The 20,948-nt window shown below is 46.6% G+C and overlaps 1 protein-coding gene across 4 annotated transcripts in view; it reads left to right on the top strand.

Annotated features, from left to right (window-relative positions):
• Positions 1 to 18,087, top strand: part of syvn1 (synovial apoptosis inhibitor 1, synoviolin) — a 36,114-nt gene extending 18,027 nt beyond the window's left edge. For all 4 annotated transcript variants that reach the window (XM_072551109.1, XM_072551110.1, XM_072551111.1 and 1 more), the window contains exons 9-16: positions 511 to 576; positions 2,651 to 2,767; positions 4,004 to 4,158; positions 6,926 to 7,075; positions 9,010 to 9,150; positions 9,918 to 10,104; positions 11,222 to 11,373; positions 14,454 to 18,087. In XM_072551109.1, the coding sequence (XP_072407210.1) occupies positions 511 to 576; positions 2,651 to 2,767; positions 4,004 to 4,158; positions 6,926 to 7,075; positions 9,010 to 9,150; positions 9,918 to 10,104; positions 11,222 to 11,373; positions 14,454 to 14,605 (1,120 nt within the window). In that variant the 3' untranslated portion in view covers positions 14,606 to 18,087. The remainder of the gene's footprint in view (positions 1 to 510; positions 577 to 2,650; positions 2,768 to 4,003; positions 4,159 to 6,925; positions 7,076 to 9,009; positions 9,151 to 9,917; positions 10,105 to 11,221; positions 11,374 to 14,453) is intronic.
• The last annotated feature ends 2,861 nt before the right edge of the window (positions 18,088 to 20,948 follow it).

The raw sequence follows: 20,948 nt of genomic DNA, 5'->3' as shown, positions 1-20,948 counted from the left end.
TTTGTTCACCCAGTTAGCTGAAGGAGGCATATGGACTGGAGTGACTGGGGAATTTCCCTGTGCTGGGAGTGTCATGTCTTAGGATACTTCGAGAAAGCATTTAAAAGGATTGGAACGAAGTTCTATCAAGGAGGGGAATTGAGAGTAAAGGATCACAGCATCAGGTATTTAAAGTTTTATTTCTTGCATCATTTTGGTGGCAGGGTGTTACAGGCGCCTTCCCAAAACAGGACAGGAATACCAGACTTTGAGAAGGGAAACTGTTTCTTTTACGTTTAGACTTGTGGCCTGGAAATCTATAAACGTCCATCAGCCATCTTTTCCAAATAGTCTCTCTGTGCCTCTTTCCTTCCCCACCTTGCCCAGCTTTCCCCCCCTAGCTGACAGGTTCCTTGCAGCTTGTTGTGGCCTGCTGTGTTTTTGAATGCTGGCAGTGCAAAGGGATTGGTGTTGGGCCACGAGCTTGTGGCAGTCGTACAAACCTAACTGTCTCCCTGCCTCCGTTTCCAGGCAATTCAAGAAGGCAGTGACTGATGCCATCATGTCGAGAAGAGCAATTCGCAACATGAACACGCTGTGAGTACTGAGCTTGGTGACCTCACTTTCACTCATTTGCCCTCTTTGATTGTCATCCTCTGCAGTGGTCAGCAGAACTTGTTTGATCTCATGCTGTTCCCAGTTGGTTGTTGATTCTTTTTGGGATATTCCTGACTACCCCTTGAGAAGGTGGTGGGGCGTTGTTGTCTTTAACCGTTGCAGTTCTTGGGTACACCCATGATGCTATTCAGGAGGGCGATCCAGGAGTTTGACCCAGAGGCACTGAAGGAACAGCCAGTATGTTTCCAAGTTGGGGCGGTGTGTGGCTTGGAGGGGAACCTGCAGGGGGTGGCGTTCCCATGAATCTGCTGCCCTTGTCCTTCAGCGTAGAAAATATGGGTTTGGAATGTTCTGAGAGGCTGCAGTGCGTCTTGTAGATCAGGCACAGTTCTGTGACAGGTAATGGAGGGTGTGTGACTGTGGAAGGTTGACAATTAGGTTCCAATCAAGGATGCTGCTTTGTCATGGATGATGTCAAACTGCTTGAGTGTTGAAGCCAGGCACCTGAGGAGTATTCCATCGCACTTCTAACCATTGCTGTCTAGATGGTCAACAGGCTTCCGAGCTGGGAATTTGGTTTGCAGACATTTTGTCCCCTTTCTAGGTGACACCCTCAGTGTCATGGAGCCTCCTGTGAAGCACTGCTGTACTGTTTCAGTTGGAATTTATTTGGTTTCGATCCCGCTGCTTCGGATGCTGGTTCCAGTTGTTTGTTCCAGTGGTCAGTGTGCTGGCTCGAGGTCAATGTTATTGATGGAGTCCGTGGATGAGTACCAAGCTTCTAGGAATTCTCTGACTCTCTTCTGTTTGGCCTGTCCTATTGTTGTGTTGGCCCATTCGAATTTATGGATTGTGGCTGTGTGTGCGCGCACCTGTGTGTCTCTGTATGGCCATGAGGGACAGCTGGTCTTGGCATTTAGTGGCTAGTTGATGTTCACGAATGTGGATGGCTAGTTGTCGGCCTGTTTGTCCTAAATAGTGTTTCGTGCAGTCCCTGCATAAAATCTAGTACACCATGCATGTCTCGCACACAATGGGTATTGGGTCTTTTGTTCTGGTGAGTTGTTGTTGAGCTATTGGTTTATTTGCTGTCATAAATCCGAGTGGTCGGAGGAGTCTGGCTGTCAGTCCAGAGATGTTGTTTACACCAGGCAGAGTAGTTAGTGCTTTGGGTCAAAACCGCTGGCAGCAGTAACTAGAAACAGTGGGAATGAAACCAAATAAGTTCCAACTGACACAGTATAGCAGCGCTTCACAGGAGGCTTCACGGCACTGAGCAGGTCACCTAGAAAGGGGGATGAAAGATCTGCAAACCAACTTCCCAGCTCAGTGAACAAGCCCACAACATCTGCAACCGGCAGCTGAACTGCAAATCTTCACACAAACCTTGGGCTTCAGGATGTCATGAGGTCAAAGCTGCTAGAGCACAGGAGCCCACTCCACCCAGAGTCCACCTTGTGAAGCAGTGAGTTGCCCCTCGCTGCGTTTCTTAAAATCTGTTGTTTCTCTTCGTCGGGCTTCTGCAACACCTGAAATCTGTGTTCCTGAGACAGTTCCATCGGTCAATGGGAACAGCTTTGCTTTGTCTACTTTATATAATCCTGCCCTATTCTTGATGAGCTCTCCTTTCCTCTCAATCTACTTTCAGTCCATGGCATACAGTCTCAACTACTCCACCAGCCCTGGAACCATTTTTATGAACACCCCCTGCATCCTGCTGAAATGCAGTGACCGCAGCTGGGCATGATGCTGTAGTTGGTGCCTAGCTGAAACTTTATACTTGTTCAGAGTATCCTCCCTGTCTTTGACAATACCCAGTACATATTCCTAATGTCTCTCTCACAGTTGGACCTGTCACCCGTTGTTGTACTGCTAAAGATATATTGGCAGTGTCAGTCACTCTGTATCACTGGAGCCGTGAAGGTCCGCAGTCACTCACTCTTACCCAGTGAAGCCCAAGATCCACCGCCTGTCTCCTGCTGGTGTATACTGCTACACTGAGTCACTTGCGATGTCCTAAGCCCCCATGACACCTTCAGTCTATTTCCGGCAGGTACCCCGATGCCAGCCTAGAGGAGCTCCAGCAAACCGACAACGTCTGCATCATTTGCCGTGAGGAGATGGTGACTGGAGCCAAACGCCTACCGTGTAACCACATCTTCCACACCAGGTGAGTATCGCCAATCTCCAATCTCCAATCTCCCCTCTCATATCCCAGGGCCTGAGCGGGTTTGAAAATAATGAACTGGACCATCGAGTCGGTAGATTAACATCAAAATGAAGTTTAATTTTTTTTAAATTTGCCTTGGAAGCAGATGTTTCTCATTCAGCCACCCACCCATCTACCTGTGCAGGTCAAAGTTAAAGATCCAGTGATGAAATAGAGTGGAGAGATCCCCAATAGGTTTCCAATTGACAATTGTTCGCCTAATCAATTCTAGACACTCCCACACAGAGCAAAATATAACATTCTTCCAAACAGATGACTCGATTCTCTGGTGCTATTATGGAATTGCTGGATAGGGTGAGGGATTGGATCTGATTGGGCAGTGGGGTAGGCTTGAGGGGCCGAATGGCCTGCTGCTGCTACTTTTCTTGCCTTCCGCGACTTATTTTCCTGTCCATCTCGTGCTGTGTCCCATTTGACACCAGCAGTTCACCCCCTGTGATCTTGTCTTTTTGTCAAGTGACAGATGTTAGTGTGAAATTCGATCATGTGGAGACTTGTAGCCCTGACCTGATTTTTGTTTTTCCTTCCCGCGCATCTCCACTTGTCTGCAGGTAGTGCTGTGATGCAGGCCTTGTGTGACTAGCTCACTGTTTGTTTCTTGGCCCGTTGAAATTGCTCACGTTGCCATGTGCCTCCATCCCTCCGTGGTAGAGCTTTTTCCTCTCTGGGTTGCGTGTTCAGGGTTCACTCGGAGGTTTGCGTGACTCCTCCAGCCTTTCGCTCCATGTCTTTTGGGTGAAACTCTAAAACCAGTTTTGATCTGATCCCCTCGGGTGGCTGTTAAGAAAACCCCCTTCCACTTTTTAATATTTAAAGAGAATTTGGGCGTCCAGAGCCCAATATTTCTCGATCAATATCACCCATTAGGGGACTGAGGAGTCATGACGACTATTCATCTGTAAATGGCATCGTGCTAACCTGCTCTGCCTCCCTCCAGCACAGCCCCAAACCAGTTCTGGTTGCTAGTCCGTTCTGCCAGGAATCTCTGCTTTGACTCCCACTTTAACATGACGGGAAGCCTGCCATCCAGACAGGCCCTGGGTCAGGTGTGTGTGTGTGCGGTGCTCCCGCTGCATGGACCTGTGCGTGTTGCTGTCTGTTTTCCTCGCCTGCTAGCTAGTAACTGCTTTCTTTTTTTTTTCCCTCCTTCTTCTTCCTTTTTGTTCCCTCCTGCAGTTGCCTGCGTTCGTGGTTCCAGCGGCAGCAGACGTGCCCCACGTGCCGCATGGACGTGCTGCGAGTCACACTCCCCACCCAGACGCCGCCACCACCGCAGCAGCAGCCTCAGCCGCAGGTGCCGCAGACCCCCCTGGGCCCCCAGCAACCCAATCGTGAGTCGCAACCTGAATCTGTCCACTCCCCAGCTTCCCTCCTACCCCCCCCCCCCCCCCCCCCCCCCCACCACCCTGCCTTGCCAATGCTTTTCTATCCACAACCAGTAAGCTTTGCTATACTGCTACCTCAGGGTGGGTATACCGGCCTCGGAGCCTGAAAAAAAAAACTGGCCCTAAATTATTTGCTGTTTCTTTTTTCTTAAAAAAAAAACCCACCAAAACAAATGAACAGAATGGTTGACTTCTGCGATAATTTGAGCACGTGTTGACCCTAGGTATAGGAGCTTAAAGGCACCATTAGATTTGAGGTGTTAAGGATGATTTGAAGGGTCCACGGGGAAGCTATGTCCCCTGGTGTTTGGGGTGGACAGAAAGATCCCAGAGCAAAGGGGGCAGCACTTTTGTTTCAAAGTCCAAGCCAAAACCATTCCGGGGAGAAAACGTTGATGCCGAGTGGTGAGTTACTGGAAATGCCAAACTGGAGATCAATCAGTTTACTATCTCCTGCTTTAAAGAAGGTAGCTTCAAATGAATGACATTAGATCAGTAAGGTCCAGGAGAATTGGTTGTCTGGAGTGCTTTGTGAATAGGCTGGTAAGAGCACATTCAACAGGGGATTTCCAAAGGGAAATAGGTCAGTTCTTAAGGGAAAAATCTGCAAGTCCGTAGCGTTTGTTGGCCAGTTCAACATGCCTTTAAGCTGTGTCTTACTCCGACCTCTCAAAGAGCAGTTAACAGCCTGCACTGCTCTGGGTCTAGAGTCACATGGGGGTGGACGGCCGATTTCCTTCCATAAAGGTTTTTTGTGAATCACAATAGATTTTTACAAACGTTGACAGAGGCTATGTGGTTGCCATTAGGCTAACTTTGTTTTTATTCCAAGTTTCCAGTTAATTTAAATTACACTCTTTGCCAAAGAATTCTTATCCATGTCCACTACATTGAGCAGTTAATCATTTTTATTCACCCTTTAATAAAAATCACATTTGGCTGTGTAGGTTTTGTATTGGTTGGCAGAACATGACTGTCTGAAGCAGCTTCAGTGCAGTACACTGGCTGAGTGGTTAGCACTGTTGCCTCCCAGTGCCAGGGACCCTCTGGCATCTCCCTGTCTGTCATTTGCACATTCTCCCTGTGTCTGCATGGGTTTCCTCCGGGTGCTCCAGTTTCTTCCCAATTCAAATATTAGTTGGATTGGCCGTGCGAAGTTACCCGTTGTCTCCAGGGATGTGCAGGCTATGTAAATCAGCCATGGGGAATGCAGGGTTACAGGGAAACAGTAGGGGGTCTCGATGGGCTGAACGGTCTGCTTCCACGCTGTGGGGATTCTGTGAACCATTGGGACATCTCCGGGAAGGTGGGATGCATTGGAGTAATTGGGGGAGGTGAGTAAGAGCTGTTCTCGAAGGATGCTCTGGAAGGGATCTCAGCAGTCGGGGAACAACTGAGGTGCTTGAAATAGGAAGGGCTGGAAACTTTGCCATCGTCGTGAGCTCAGAATCCGAAACACACCACACTGACTGATTCCACTGTATAGCAGCAGTCCGTAACAGCTTGAGTTTATATTGCCACCTTTTCCTAAAGTGTCATCCATAAATGACATGTTTCAGTAAGTCCGGTCCCTTGTATGTAAGCCCCCTGTAGTCAGCAGTGAGATAAGTAACCTATTGACATCCATAATTCAGTGCCAGTTTGCTTAAACAATAGGACGATTACAGCATCAGCTGACCAGGACAGTGGGAATAATCCCCTCCAAAGTAAAGGCCCTTCTATGCCCACCCACCCCCCTTTACAACATTTAAAAGACATTGGACAGGTACGTGGTCCCAATACAGGCAAATAGGACTGCTTCTGATTCTGATCAGCCTGCTATAGGACAGGGTTAGAGTTCAGAAAAGATTTACAAGGGTATTGCCAGGGTTGGAGGGCTTGAGCTATAGGACAAGGCTGAACAGGCTGGGGCTATATTCCCTGGAGCGTCGGGGGCTGAGGGGTGACCTTGTCAGGGTTTATAAAATCATGAGTGGCATGGATAGGCTGAATAGCCAAGGACTTTTTTTTTCCCCAGAAGAGGGGAGTCCAAAACTAGAGGGGCATAGGCTTACGGCGAGAGGGGAAGGATTGAAAAGCAACCTGAGGGGCAACTTTTTCAGGCAGAGGGTGGTGTGTTTGTGGAATGAGCTGCCAGAGGAAGTGGTGGAGGTTGGTACAATGACAACATTTAAAAGGCATCTAGTGGGGTACGTGAATAGGAAGGGTTTAGAGGGATATGGGCCAAATGCTGGCAAATGGGACTAGATTAATTTAGGATATCTGGTCAGCTCGGACAAGTTGGACCAGAGGGTCTGTTTCCATGCTTTATGATTCTGACTCTGGTCAAGTGTTTTAGTGAAGTCAGATGAAGGGGGAGCGGAGATAAATGAGTCTGGGTGGGTTACTCTTTGGAGGGGTCAGTGTGGACTTGGGCTGAAGGGCCTACTTCCACAAGGTGGAAGTATAGACCTGGAATGTGAATCACCTGGAGTTGGTTTTAATTCTATAAATTCTTACTTTAAGGCTAGTCTTACTGCTGGGGACCTTTGCAAAACTGGTGAACTGGGCAGGGGGGTCAACTGCATGTATTGGGGAACGACTTGCAGCGAGAATATGGGAGAGGCAGAACTGTACTTCATGGTCCCCCTACAGGGCTTTGTGTGTTGCTGAGTTGTACACGTTCACGCTGTGTGGTGTGCCTGGTCCTCACTGCTGCTGTTCCTTTTCCCAGTGCCTCCAGGGATGCCGCCCTTTCCGCCAGGAATGTTCCCCTTCTGGCCGCCTATGGGCCAGCACCTCTTCCCGCAGGCTCCTGGTGCAGCTCCGAATGTGCCACAATCAAACACGTCAGCTCCTGCTGGTGCAGAGGGCCAGGCAAGCAGTAAGTGGTAACGTGAGAGGTGGTGGGAAATGGGAGAAACATGAAGCAACAACATTGTTTTGGAAACCAAAACAAAAAATAAATAAAAAAGACAACCAGCCTACCCACAGTAATGGAGGGAGCGGTTTGTACGGTCCCGGGCTCCCACCAATGAGGTGACATTTGGGTCACCTGTGTTTGACGGTTGCCTATTAGGAAAGCGACTAGGGCAGGTTCTGGAGAGGCTTGAACAGGGTAGACGTTGGCAGTCGGGGAATCATCTAGAGTACAGATTCTGGCTAACAGGCCCGATCACTTGGGACTGAGATGAGGAGGAATTATTTCTGTGAAAGGGTGATAAGTCTTTGGAATTCTCTACCCCAGAGGATTGTGAAATCTCCGTTGATTACATGTGCTGGTGAGTGGGGCGTTTTTAAATGTCAGTGATTGAGAAATAAATGGGGTTGAAGGTCAAGATCACATGACCGTATTGAAAGCTCGACTAATATTTCTACTTCTCCTAGCACGTGTGTTCTTTTCTTGCCTCCACGCAGTGGCTGTGGAATCCATGGCCACCAAGACCTCTGTTTAGCCTCCCATCTGAAAGACAGCGACAGCCTCCAACTTCGGGTCAGCTTGGGTTTGTGCTCGGGTGTCAGTGGAGTCGGCACTTGTGGGCCCCAAAGCCTGTGCTTGCTGGTCAGTATGTTGTGTGTGGTCGTGATCTGGTTGGCCCATGACCTCACAGAGGGGCACGGCATCCCAGTGTGATGTCACTGGCAAGCCAGGTCACAGACTCAAGACTGTGAAAGAGAAAGGAGGGTGGGGGTGAAGTGTTCCTCAGTCACCTCTGACCCGTTGATGGAATCCAGGAAGAGTGCCCATCGCCATAGCAAGCGAAGGGAGAAGGCGGCCATCAAGCTGAGGAGCTACTCGGAATTGCAATGCCGTGGTGAGGGAAAGAGAGAGTTCTCTCCAGCTAGAGTTTACAGAGGGGGAAGGAGAAATAGGCCGCTTCTGAAATAACTCTTCCCTCCATGCCAGTCCTCTGGCAGGGCAGCTCCTCCTTCCATGCCAGCTGTGGGAATGTCAGCCCCATGTTTCAGCCCTGGTGGGTTGAAGACCTGAACACACTCAAAGTTCTGACTCTGGATTGAGTGAACCCCACTGAATCCAAGGCTGACATCTGGTGTCGAAGTGCGAGAGTCAAATCCCAACTCCAGGCCCAGTGTCTGGAATGAGCAAGGGAATGCAATTCCCCCTCAGCACTGATTAGGGGTGTGGCGGGTTGCCAGTGGGAGCCCGTTTCTCACTAACGTCACCCATCCCAGCAACTCTGGCAAGCAACGGAGCTTTTAACAGTTGATCCGCGGAGAGCATTCAAAACAGAGTGTGGTATGGGAGAAAATGGGCAGTGACGTGGAGTGATTTCTAAAAGCTGTGTGTTCACCATAGTGTATTCTTAGATGAGGAAATAGGTGGAATAAACCTTTTTAAGGTGGTGTCCTGACTGAGCTCCATTGGCAAACAACTAGTTCATAATCCCCCTGTTTGAGCTTCCACATTGTTGACCCAAAAAGGCCCAGAGATCAGTTTGTTCTGGATAGGGACATGTGGGGTGGACAAGTGGAATGTAATGATCCCGGAGATTATAGCATTAGCACCACTGTCACCCTATTTACTCTAATTCCCAGCTAGCCCTGTCCAATCAGGAGTGCAGATGTTAAGGCTTTGTCTATCCCAAAGGGTTTGGCTGGCACTCAGTTACTTAACTTTTGAGTATAGGGGAAGGTACAGAAAACAAGTCTGCCTGATTTTTAAGCACTCTGAACCGCACTGATATTTGTAAGTCTCTTCTGAAATGCCTCTTACTTCCCACAACCCCAATGAGCCTTTGCATTAATATACTTGTTCTGTTTCTCTCCCCATTTCTCCTTCCCCCCCGTAAACTCTAGCTGGTGAAGAATCCCGGAGCACTGAGACCATGTCGGGGACTGGATTGGAGACTTCCGCTGCTGGATCAATCCCAGGATTTCCCTTCTCCTTCCCTCCCTTCCCGTCGGCTCCTTGGGTGGGAATGCCTCCCCCTCCGTTTGGTAAGAGTAAGGCATGCGCTGTGATGGTTTGTACGTGCTCGTGAGCAACTCCAGTCTCCCATTATTGCAGCTGCTTTGGGTTTAGCACGCTGACTCTGTCCCAGTCTGCAGCTATACTGTGCTACAGACCGGCCTGTTGCTCTTAAAGGATTACCTTCACAATGGTACATGGCACAGAACAGAGTGTCAGTTTGGTCAGATCAAGTTGAGCTCTACTTGCAGTCAGACTCGTGCTGGTGAGGAGTCTTGGAGAATTGACTTGTTCAATTCCAGACCATAAACACACACCTCCATTTTTTTGCAACCCCTCCTCTTCTCCGTGATGTCTTGTTTGAATGGGTCTGCTGTTCGCAAAGGCACTGTGCTGTCAGTTCTTACTGCTATCATTAACACCTAATTCTGCATCTATATCACTCTTCTACCACCATTAGCACTCCTTTTTGTTTTTTATTCTTTTACTTTGGGTACGCTCACTATCTCCATTTCATCTCCTCTTGCTTCCCCTTTACCATCATTTTCCAGTTCCCTTCATTTCTGATGTAGAGCCGGATTAAATTGGACTTGAAAAGTTACCTCTGGTTTTTCTCTGCAGTCCTGTCTGACCTGAGTTTCTCTAGTGCTTTATTTTTATTTCAGCTTTGCAGTATTTGTGTTTATTTGTTTGTAGATACTCAGCTTTGAGTTGGCACCCATGGAGTAGCACTTTCTGTGGGATATGAGCTACAGCTGCTCTTATTTATTTATTTTTTGCCCCTCGTTCTTTTCAGGAATGCCTCCGATGCCGATGCCACCTTCTGGCTTTGCTGGATTGACGGACGAGGAGCTCCGAGCAATGGAGGGTCAGGAGCGTCAGAACCTGGAAGCGCGGCTGCAGTGTCTTCAGAACATTCACACACTTCTGGATGCAGCCATGGTGCAGATCCACCAATACCTCTCTGTTGTCGCTACTCTCAGGTAGGCTGCACTACCGTATCGCAGGGCCGAGTATTGAATAAGGCTTGTGCAGACTCACCCAGTTTAAGCCAAATGTGTGCAGTGTCTTGCAGACCCTCTGCTGGTCCAGACTTACTGAATTCTGATGATTGAATTCAAGTCTGATCCCTCTGACCATGCAGTACAGTAAAAATCTTGCAGCACCAAGGAAAGCTGCCTTCAAATTCATTGACATGATGTGGGCATCACTGGCTAGGCCAGCATTCATTACCCATCCCTAATTGCCCAGAAGGCAGTTGAGTCAGCCCTGTTGCTGTGGGTCTGGGGTCTCATATTGGCCCGACCAGGTGGGGATGGTATTTACCTTCCCTAAAAGACATTAGTGAACCAGATGGGTTTTTCCTAGCTATTGGTAATGGATTCATGGTCACCGTTAGACATAATTCCAGATTCTTTTCTAATTAAATTTAGATTAACGAGTTTTGAGAAGATTTGTAGCTCCAGCCGAGCTTTCTGGACGTAGGTTTGCTCGCTGAGCTGGAAGGTTCATTTTCAGACGTTTTGTCACCATACTGGGTAACATCTTCAGTGAGCCTCCAGATGAAGCACTGCTGGTGTTTCCTGCTTTCTATTTATATTCACCAGCCCAAGGAAACCCAAGCTTCTAAATGGAAAGCAGGAAACACAAGCAGTGCTTCGTCTGGACGCTCATTTAAAATATTACCTCATGTGGTGACGAAACGTCTGAAAACGGACCTTCCAGTTCAGCGAGCAAACCTACATCCTGAATTTAAATTCCACCATCTATTACAAGAGGATTCTAACCCAAATCTCTGGAACACTACCCAAGTCTCTGGATTAAATGTCTCACGATTTAATACCAGATGGCCATTGCCTTGTTTCTTTACCAGCCCCTTCCCCCTGTGAGACCTTGTCACAAATATCTCCTAGAAGCAAGGTCACCTTTGGCACCCTCGATAGCTACACAGCACAGTCTAATTGTCAAAGATCATAACTGGCTGGTCTTTAAAAGTGACCAAGTGATTACGTTCTGGATCCATTGCAGGGAGGGAGACCTCATTAAGAGTAAAATGTAGATTTTCAAATGCACACTGTGTCATTACTGTCCTTTATCTAGTCCGCCCAGACCAACGGCAACTACCAGCTCAGCACCAAGCACAGAGTCAACGGAACCAACGTCTGGATCACAGGTGGATTCTACTGGAGACTCCCCTCCTCCTGCTTTTGACAGCACCTCTGCACAATCTCCCCTGCAACCTGAAGAAATAGGTACCAGTTTCTACTGGATCTGTTTGGTGGCATGGGGGGAGCCAGTCAGTTTGGTCTCCGAGAAGCTGACCAACTTGCTTCATGGTGGGGCTTTGGGGGGGGGGGGGGGGGGGGGGGGGGGGGGAGGTGTTGGTAGGTGGTGGATAGGTTAATAAGTTCTGATGTGGGACTGTCTCTGAGCTGGCATTTTTCCTGTTTGTCTTTCCAAGTGGGAAGCCAAGGGGAAGATTTAAGAGGTTTGAAAATAGGAAGAAAGAAGCCATTTGGACTTCACGCCACAAAGTTAAGGGGAAACGCAAGGCATTATTGACGTTTTGGAGTGCAAGTGTGTTCAGGGTCCCTCAAGTCAAAAGACTGAATTACAAGAGCGTTTTGCAAAACCTCTGCTGTTGTTGGGTGTGAAGGTTTCTTGTTGAGATAGTCTGAGGTTTTGTTTGGTTTTGAAGCTTTTGTTCGTTTGCTTTGGTGACCTTCACACATCAACTCCTGCTGTCATCACATCATTCTCCACACAGTACACTTCAACAATAAATAACGCACAGGAATGTAGCATCACACTACTTCATTTGGTGCATCAGAGAGAAATTTACTCATGAGAATTCTTTCCGGGAACAAGCAGGGTTAATCCTCGGTCGTGGAAGGACAAGGAATTTTCTAACGTGTTAGTAGACCATTCAGCCCATCTGCTGCTCGCTGGTGTTTCTACTCCACACCAGCTCCCTTCCACCCCACCTTGTCATCTCACTGTAAAACAGTCACATGAGGGTGCAGAGATTCAACAGAAGCTTGGAGCACAAAAGACAAAAAGCCAAAGGAAGCAAACTGAGTAATTTCTAATTCTAAAAAGTCATTTGAAAAACAACTTCAACATTCAGCAGAATAAAGTTTCAATCTATTCCCAATGCCATCAGTAGAGTCAGATGTACAGCACAGAAACGGACCCTTCGGTCCAACTCATCCTTGCTGACCAGATATCCCAACCCAATATAGTCCCATTTACCAGCACTTGGCCCATATCCCTCTAATCCCTATTCATATACCCATCCAGATTCCCTTTAATTGTTGTAATTGTACCAGCCTCCACCCCACTTCATCTGGCAGCTCATTCCATACACACTCAACTCTGTGCAAAAGTTTCCCCTTAGGTCCCTTTTAAATCTTTCCCCTCTCGCCCTAAACCTATGCCCCTCTAGTTCTGGACTCCCCCTCCCCAGGGAAAAGACCTTGTCTATTTATCCTATCCATGCCCCTCATGATTTTATAAACCTCTATAAGGTCACCCCTTAGCCTCCGATTCTCCAGGGAAAACAGCCCCAGCCTATTCAGCGTCTCCCTACAGCTCAAACCCTCCAACCCTGGCAACATCCTTGTAAATCTTTTCTGAACCCTTTCAAGTTTCACAACATCCTTCTGATAGGAAGGAGACAAGCATTGCACGCAATATTCCAAAAGTGGCCTAACCAACGTCCTGTACAGCTGCAACATGATCTCCCAACTCCTATACTCAATAGTCTGACCAATAAAGGGGAGCATACCAAATGCCACGTTGACTATCCTATCTATCTGCGACTCCACTTTCAAGGAGCTATGAACTTGCACTCCAAGGTCTGTTTTCAGCAACACTCCCTAAGACCTTACCATTAAATGCATGAGTCCTGCTAAGATTGGTTTTCCCAAAATGTAGCACCTCACATTTACCTAAACGTAAACTCCATCTGCTATTCCTCAGCCCATTGGCCCATTTGATCAAGATCCCGTTGTAACCTTCTTCACTGTCCACTACACCTCCAATTTTAGTGTCATCTGCAAACTGACTAACTATATCTCCTATGTTCACATCCAAAACTGCAATTTAAAATCCAAAGAATACCTCAATATAAAGTTTGGTTTCTCCTCAGTTTCTGACATCTGACCTGTGAACTCATCTTGCATGAATAGTCTCAAGATTGAGAGCTCAAACTCTCTCGAGCTTCTAATAACCAAACACTTCTGGTGTGGAAGTTCCACAAACTAAACTTTGCTTTTCCATACTGAAGTAATTCTGTACAGTCTTGCACATGTCTCTCGCAGAATACAAAGCTTGCTTCTGATCCAAGGAGAAAGTGAAGACTGCAGATGAGAATCAAGAGTATGGCACTGAGAGAGGATAGCAGGCCAGGCAGCATCCGAGGTGCAGTAGAATCGACGTATCGGGCATATTCCTTTCATCAGGAATGAGGCTTGTGGGCTGAGGGGCCTGAGAGATAAATGAGATAAACTCCCATTTATCTCTCAGCCCCCTGGCCAAAAAGCCTCATTCCTGATGAGGGACTTTGGCCCGAAACATCGATTCTCCTGTACCTCGAATGCTGCCTGGCCTGCTGTGCTCTCTCAACACCGCGCTCTCTTGCTTCTAATCCAAGTCGGGTCACCTCCAACAGCTGCCTGAAGCTTTCAATCTCTTGGATTTTGTAAGCTGAAGTCAGTCCTTGATTACTAACCAATGTTTATGCCACCTGTCATAAGCCACTATGTTACAAGGAATGCTTCATTTACAATTTCAGGGATTTGCAGGCATTTACTCTGACATAGACTGGATTAGGTTCCAGAACAAACTCCTTCTGATCTAGCTTTTTCAAACAAAAACTTCACCAAAGGGACCAAATGCATACACTCAATGACAATTTGTTGAATATCTCCCACCTTTTTCCGCCCTGTTCATTCACCTCAACCACTTTTGTCATCGCGTGGCGTTTATTCTCCAACTCTGGGTAGAGGGGTTTTCATTCAAACCACCGGACGTGAGGGACATGGTGACAAACTGGGAAGAGATGAGCTCAGGGGCTCATGTCTAAAAGCAGCTCACCATCCAGAGTGTGAACATTTAAGTGGAGCAGGACCTGGGCTAGATAATGTAGTCGTTCAGGATCCAGTCATAGAGATGCACAGCATGGAAACCCTGTCCTTTCACCACCACCTCCCTCCTCCCCCCGCCCCCCCCCCCCCCCCCCCCCCAACGGTCCTGCATTGGCTTTTGGGTGAACTGGTTTTATTTTTATTCTTCTTAAAAAGCAATGTTATTCTTTGTTCAATGTTTGCAGGACAGAGTGACCTGGAAGGGGCGGTGGGATATTCCGTACCTGACTCGGCCGAAGTCCCGGACGATGAGAAGGACGGTCTCAGTGAACCAGATGCAGCCGAATTGCGCCGACGGCGGCTGCGGAAACTCGACCTGCCCAGTGGCCGTCACTGACTGCTCGGATTAGATTACACGGCTCGACGCCGGGTCAGAGGCGGGCGGTGGGAGGGATGGGAGGGAAACAGGAGGATGGGAGACAGCCAGAGAGAACGTGGGGAGGGCTTGGGCTGCAGCAAGAGAAGGTGCCACTGTGTTCTCCCTCCCTCTCCTCTCTCTCTCTCTCTCTCTCTCTCTCTCTCTCTCTCTCTCTCTCTCAAAGGTGTGTTTTCTTTTCATCCCTCTATTCCCCACCCACCCCGACCCATCACCAAGTGCCATTGATCCTACCCTAATGCAGGGAATCCAAGCTTTGAATGTCGCTGCTGAATACTCTGCAGCAAGCCTGAGAATATCGAGAAACGTCCAGTAAAAGGCAACAGATACACCAGCTGCGATCTCTTACGCTCTCTCGTTCTGTCCTTCTCCATGCGCACACACCCTGATGTTTGTACCAAAATTTGGCAAGATTTCTCTCCCACCCTCCCCTCTGCCTACCCCCACTTCAGAAGGTCAATTGGGTTTGGACAGGGCTGCTGTTGCTATATGGCATAGGGTCTTTGCACGCTCGCTCGTGCTGTGTGTCTCTCTCTCTCTGTCTCTCTCTCCACCAGCCCCATTCTCTCTCTGTATTTGCCACCTTCTCTCCTCCCTCCCCCTGTATAATATCTGACAGTCAGTCTATCTCTGGTGTTGCTGTGCGACAGGACCACACCTCAGTAGCCCTGTGTCCACTGTTGTCAACGGGACGATCCATACAGTGAACATGCCCTCCTCGATGCACTTTGGCGACCTTTTCTCTTTCTCCCTGCCCCCCGCCACCACCAAAAAAACACTTGCTGTCAACCAACCACATCTGCAATAATTGTTTTTGACTTTGGATTCTCTAAAACCAAAGCTTTGATGTACCCTCCCCTTCTCTGCATGAACAGCCAGAGGGTGAGAGGTGACATGATCCACCTCCAGCTACATGCGTTAAAACAGCTTGGAATGGACTGAGTCTCAACATGCTGGAAGACAGCTGCGTTAAATACCATGCAGATCATTTGCCCGTCTTTCAAATGTTTTCAACCTTCCTATTCACTTGGTTTAATAATATGGCACATGTGTTGGATCAAGAGTTTTCTCAAACATTATAAAACAGCAGAGCGATCAATGATCACAATTAAGTAGATGCTCATCTCCTTTTCTTGTGAGAGGGAGGTAATATCTCTCCTGTGTCTGGATAAGCCTCTTGTCAATCTTGGGCACGGGTGTGGTGGAGAAAGAGAGTGAAGAGGTTTGGATAGGAGATCTGGGAACTAGGTCCAAGAGGGACACTTCAGCAGTTAAACTTTCACCTGTTGCAATAGGATTAAACTGACAGCTTCTTTCAAACTAAATAGACACAGCTTGTGACTTTGGGACTTGTAGATTGGCTGATTTTTAAAAAATTTTACATAAAGCACTTTTCTGTTTCTCGTTTCAAATCCATTGTAGAGAAGTCCCTATTTCTTACTTCATGTCAAATATATTAGAGTTGTGTTTGTGCGCATATAACATGCGCTAATCAAGAGGAGAGGGGGGTTTTGTCAGTTTTCCTTTCCCGCTCTCCTGGCCGATCGTTCTCTGGGGATTGGCTAGGGGCCTGCAGCCCCCACCCTGGTTTGCCCCCTGGCAATTTACTCTCTTATTTTTGGTCCCAACTGTGATTTCAGAGGCTCTGGGAAGGGTCAAGCAAGTGAATCCACTCGTTTGTCAGAAACAGACATGAGGGAAGGGGACAGGCCTGCCTTCCCATTCCTCTCTTTTTGCCAATTTCTGCCCAGCGTAAAGAACAGTGGAAATGGCATTGTGCAGATTTATTCCCACCACTGCTTTCTTCAATGTTCCCCTGTCGATTTAAAAGATTTAATTGTTGCATGCACAAGAAATTTACATTCTCTATTTGCAAAAAGAAGCTTTGTAATTTCACTTCACAGAGTGAATGACTGGCTGGTATTTCACAACAATCCTGTTGGCATGTATTGGTGCCAGCAGTAACGGTGTGAGAGAACCTGTCTCCCCTTCTCCCTCTGGTGACCAATATAATCCAGGACTTTGGAAAATTCAGTTTCCCTTTCCAGTGTCAATATTGAGTTGGCTGATTTGTGAAGGGGAAGATCGATCTCCCCATGTCCCAAGGTGGTTGGTGAGGGATGTGCTGGAGATGTGGGCTGTACTGTGGAATCCCAAGGGATTGACTTCTGAGGCTGCTGTACAGCTCACCCTCCCTGGGGGCAAGGTGAGCAAAGCCATTGTGCTATTGCGACAATGTGGACTCCTCCACCTGGCTCATGCTAGTTGGAATACACGACCCCCATTCACAGCCTCCATCCACTAAACTGCATGCAGGAAGAATTGGCCCTCCCATCTGAGACCCTGAGTGAGGATGAGATGGGATTTTCGTGTGGCTCTCCCTGTGGATAGAGCATTCTGTATATGGGTGTGTCAGGTTTTTTGGGGCTGTTGAAGGATCTGTCACCTCCACAACCCCTTCCACCTGCCAGTTGACATTAATTGGAGGGTTGGGGAAGGTAGGCACTTGATGGTTTTGCTGTGGGGGAGATGGGTCACGTAAATTTTGCAGTGTGGTCTGGATTGAGCTTGCAGTTAGTGGCTTCTGTTGCTCTTGCTCTGAATGACAGTGTTAAGAGCTTGCAAGGAATCTTTTCCGGTTGTTGTAGTGGAAAACAGAAGGGCAGTGAGGCCTGTTATTGTCCCCTCTCCCTCTCTTTTGGGTAACGCTCAGTGTTCATTTGTAAAGTGCCTAGGATGTGTTGGTAATAAAAATGGGGGGGGGGGGGGGCGGGAGAGGAAAGAGAAAGATTCTGAGGGCGTGATGGCCTTCATTAATCTGTAACACAATAATTAGGATGCAGGGTTCTGTTGAAAGCAATTAGACCTCCTATGGTGTTGGATGCTGTCCTTTCTTCTGCAATCACCCTCTTTGTTGCTGTGATACCAAGTAGAACACTGTTGTCTTGATAGAGGCACCTATGTGAGTTGTAACCCATTGACACCACCAAAGTTAAGCAGATCAAACAAACCGGGCAGTTTGTTGGAAGAATACTGCTCCCAAAACAATATTGCTCCCTAAGGAATAAGGCTTCCTCTTGTTTTATTTCTATTTGGATTTGGCTTTTTGAAGGCTAAAACGTTCCAATCCTTTCTGGTTACCCGATCAGCAATGTTTCTTTTTTTTTAAAACCCTTTTTTTTCCCACCAAAAATTTCAGGAAGTATCAATTTTGAGAGTGTGTGTGTGTACATGTGTCAGATCTGTGGTTTTGAGGGTTGTTTGGATCTGAGACATGTGACCTACACAAACCATTTTCAGGTTCTCCACGTAATGCAAGGAATCTAAATGTAAGAGCTCTATACAGGTGAGGGTTTTGTGGTTGATTATTTAATTTGTACATATTGTATAAAATTTTAATAGCTGGAATTGTACATACTGCACAATAAATTCTGCTGGTTCTGTCTTGTGTGTGGTCTTTCTAACAATCCAATAGTGGTCATGTTTATTTTCACATAAACAAGAAGTTAGCAGATGTCTGTACTGTCAAAACCCTATTCCAGTGCCAATATATCTTGTGTTCCTTTGTCAATACTTTCTATTACACTTTAATTTGTACTAAAGTAACAACCATCCAGCAGTCAAATGCAAATGTGCCTCCTGTAAGCTTTTCCTCCATATTGGAAACCATCCTGTTGTAGAACTATTTTACTGTTCTTTAAGGGTGTACCTATATCATACTAACGCCAGAAGTTCATAAAGGCTACTCAACACCATTTCAAGGGGATTTCGGGATAGGTAGTAAATGCTAGCCCCTCCCCCCCCCCCAAAAAGCCATGACTTGAAGTATTTTTATCAACCTGTTCAGACAGCTCTGGGCACCTGGGACTTGAATCTGCACCTTTCTGCCACCGAGGTTGAGACACTATCACTAGACTTAGGCCGGTTAATTAAAAAGAACTGCATTTAATTGTTCCAACGTTATGACACACCTCTGGGGCAGGTGGGCTTTAAATTCAGACCATCTGCTTCGGGAACGGCGTGCTACCACTCCAATGTAAGATTCTCCGCAAGCCTAGGTAGAAGTGTTTTTTTTTTAAAAGACCTTGTTAATGTACAGAGGCTGACAACACTGCCTTGATTTTAAGCAGTGTCCCTCACTCCTTCAGGATATCCTAGCTCAGGTTACAGTTAATTAAGTAGTCATTCTGGTGGAGGAGTATATTATTAGTTTGTACTAGACAAAGATCTCTAAATCAAAATGAGATAATCAGATAATGTTTTAGTAAGATTAGTGGTAGTGTCACAGAAGCTTCTTCCATTAAGACTGTAATGGTTAAAACGTCCTTCTGCTAGAGATAAGGTTTTTAATTTAAAATCAGATTGATGCAAACTACCTCTGAGAGTGTAGCATCCTTCAGAGCTCAATGCATCCAGGAAAAAGCACTTGCTTGGTACCCCTATCCACCACCCAAAACATTCATTCCCCTTTTCACTACCAACTCTCAGTGGCACCAGTGTATACCATCTACAGTACAAGGTTCACAAGAACTCACCAAGTGACAGTACCTAACAAATCTGTGATCTCTTTACTAGCTAGAATGACAGGGGCAGCAGCTGAATTGGAACAAATTCCCCTCCGATCAGTCACCTATCTCATTTGGAACTATTCTATCACTGTTGTTAGGTCAAAATGCTTGAACTTCCTAACAATAGTGTGGGGATACACAGTGGATTTTAATTTTGATCTTGTTCGGTGTGCATTGCTGTGGGTGTAATGTCGCACTATTCTATTACCCTGTACACTTTGTATAGTATGATCTGCTTGCACCCCACACAAAACTTTTTGCCACACCTAGGTACTGTATATGTGACAATAGTAAATTAGTGGACTGTGGGTGTCCGCACAATACATTGTCTGAATCAGTTCAAAAGGTGGCTCACTATCACAGAGGACAATGAGGTATTGGAAATAAATGCTGGCTTAGCAAGTTAGAGGCATGCAGCATGGAAACAGACCCTTCAATCCAACCAGTCTATGCCACTCATAATCTGAAATTAAACTAGTCACACCTGCATGCACTTGGCCCATATCCCGAGAAACATTTCCTATTCATATACTTTAAAACATTGAAAGTGATGTCCACAACCTGATATTCTTTAAAAACAGCTGCAACTCAGTTGGGCGTATTCTCACCTTGGAGACAATGGTTCTGGATTCAAGTTCCACTATAGGGACTTAAAAACTAAAATCAAAGCTGACATTCCCAATGTGGGAGGGAAGGCCACACAATCAGAAGTGCTGTATTTTTGATGAGGATGTTAAAACTTTATTTTAACATTTGATGGCTCTGGATAACTTTAAAAAAAACTATAGCATTATGTTGAAGAATAAATCAATTCTCTCTCACCTGATGAAGGAGCGGCGCTCCGAAAGCTAGTGTGCTTCCAATTAAACCTGTTGGACTATAACCTGGTGTTGTGTGATTTTTCACTCAATTATCTCCGGTTTAGAAGTGAAATAGTGGACTTCAAACATTAACTATATCTCTCTTCACAGATACGACTAGACCTGACCCACAATCAACATTGCAGAACCTCCATGCTTTGGTGATTATTACATTGCTGTTTGAAGATTGATGAATGCAAATTGACCACCACAATTCCTACTTTACAAATAACTACTGTACATTTCAAAATTAGTTCACTGTAAAGCACTTTGAGATATCCAGTGGTAATGAAAAATGCATGCAAATAGTTGCAAGCACGAGTCTGCAATAGCAAGTGTGACTGTTATCATTCCAAAGTGATTGAGAACTGTCAGCCCAGCAATAAATAAATGCTGAGGATCATTCCAAATTCAATCATTAATTTCCCATTATTGTGACTTATCATTGTAAATTAAACTTTTTCTTTGTGTGTAACTGTGGGGGCTTAAAGAATACACCTTCAGTGGAGTTTAGGCAACAAGTTAGCTGATCCCAAGCCGCCTCGACACCTGCACCAGTCACCATTAGGAAATTTAATAAACATTTTGTAAGCACGGCTTTTCTCTGTAGATGACCAAAATATTGCAACAGAAATATTGCTTGCAAAACGTTGACTAGTTCTCCTAATATTGGTGATGACTAGTACAGACATCTTAGGATCAACTGATTTGTTTCCTAAACACCTCTGAGGGTGCATTATTTAAACTCCCACCCAAATAAAAAGTTCAATCTGCGGTGATAAGTCCATAGTCATGGAAAATGAATACCTGTAATTGAAATTGGAATGATCTTCAGTGAAGCTGCAGTAAACTTCTCCTTTCCTCCCCTCCCCCCAG

Source organism: Chiloscyllium punctatum, chromosome 31 (assembly GCF_047496795.1).
Source record: "Chiloscyllium punctatum isolate Juve2018m chromosome 31, sChiPun1.3, whole genome shotgun sequence".
Classification (NCBI taxonomy): domain Eukaryota; kingdom Metazoa; phylum Chordata; class Chondrichthyes; order Orectolobiformes; family Hemiscylliidae; genus Chiloscyllium; species Chiloscyllium punctatum.
Note: the sequence above shows the minus strand (reverse complement) of the source record. Positions and strands in the feature narration are given on the sequence as shown.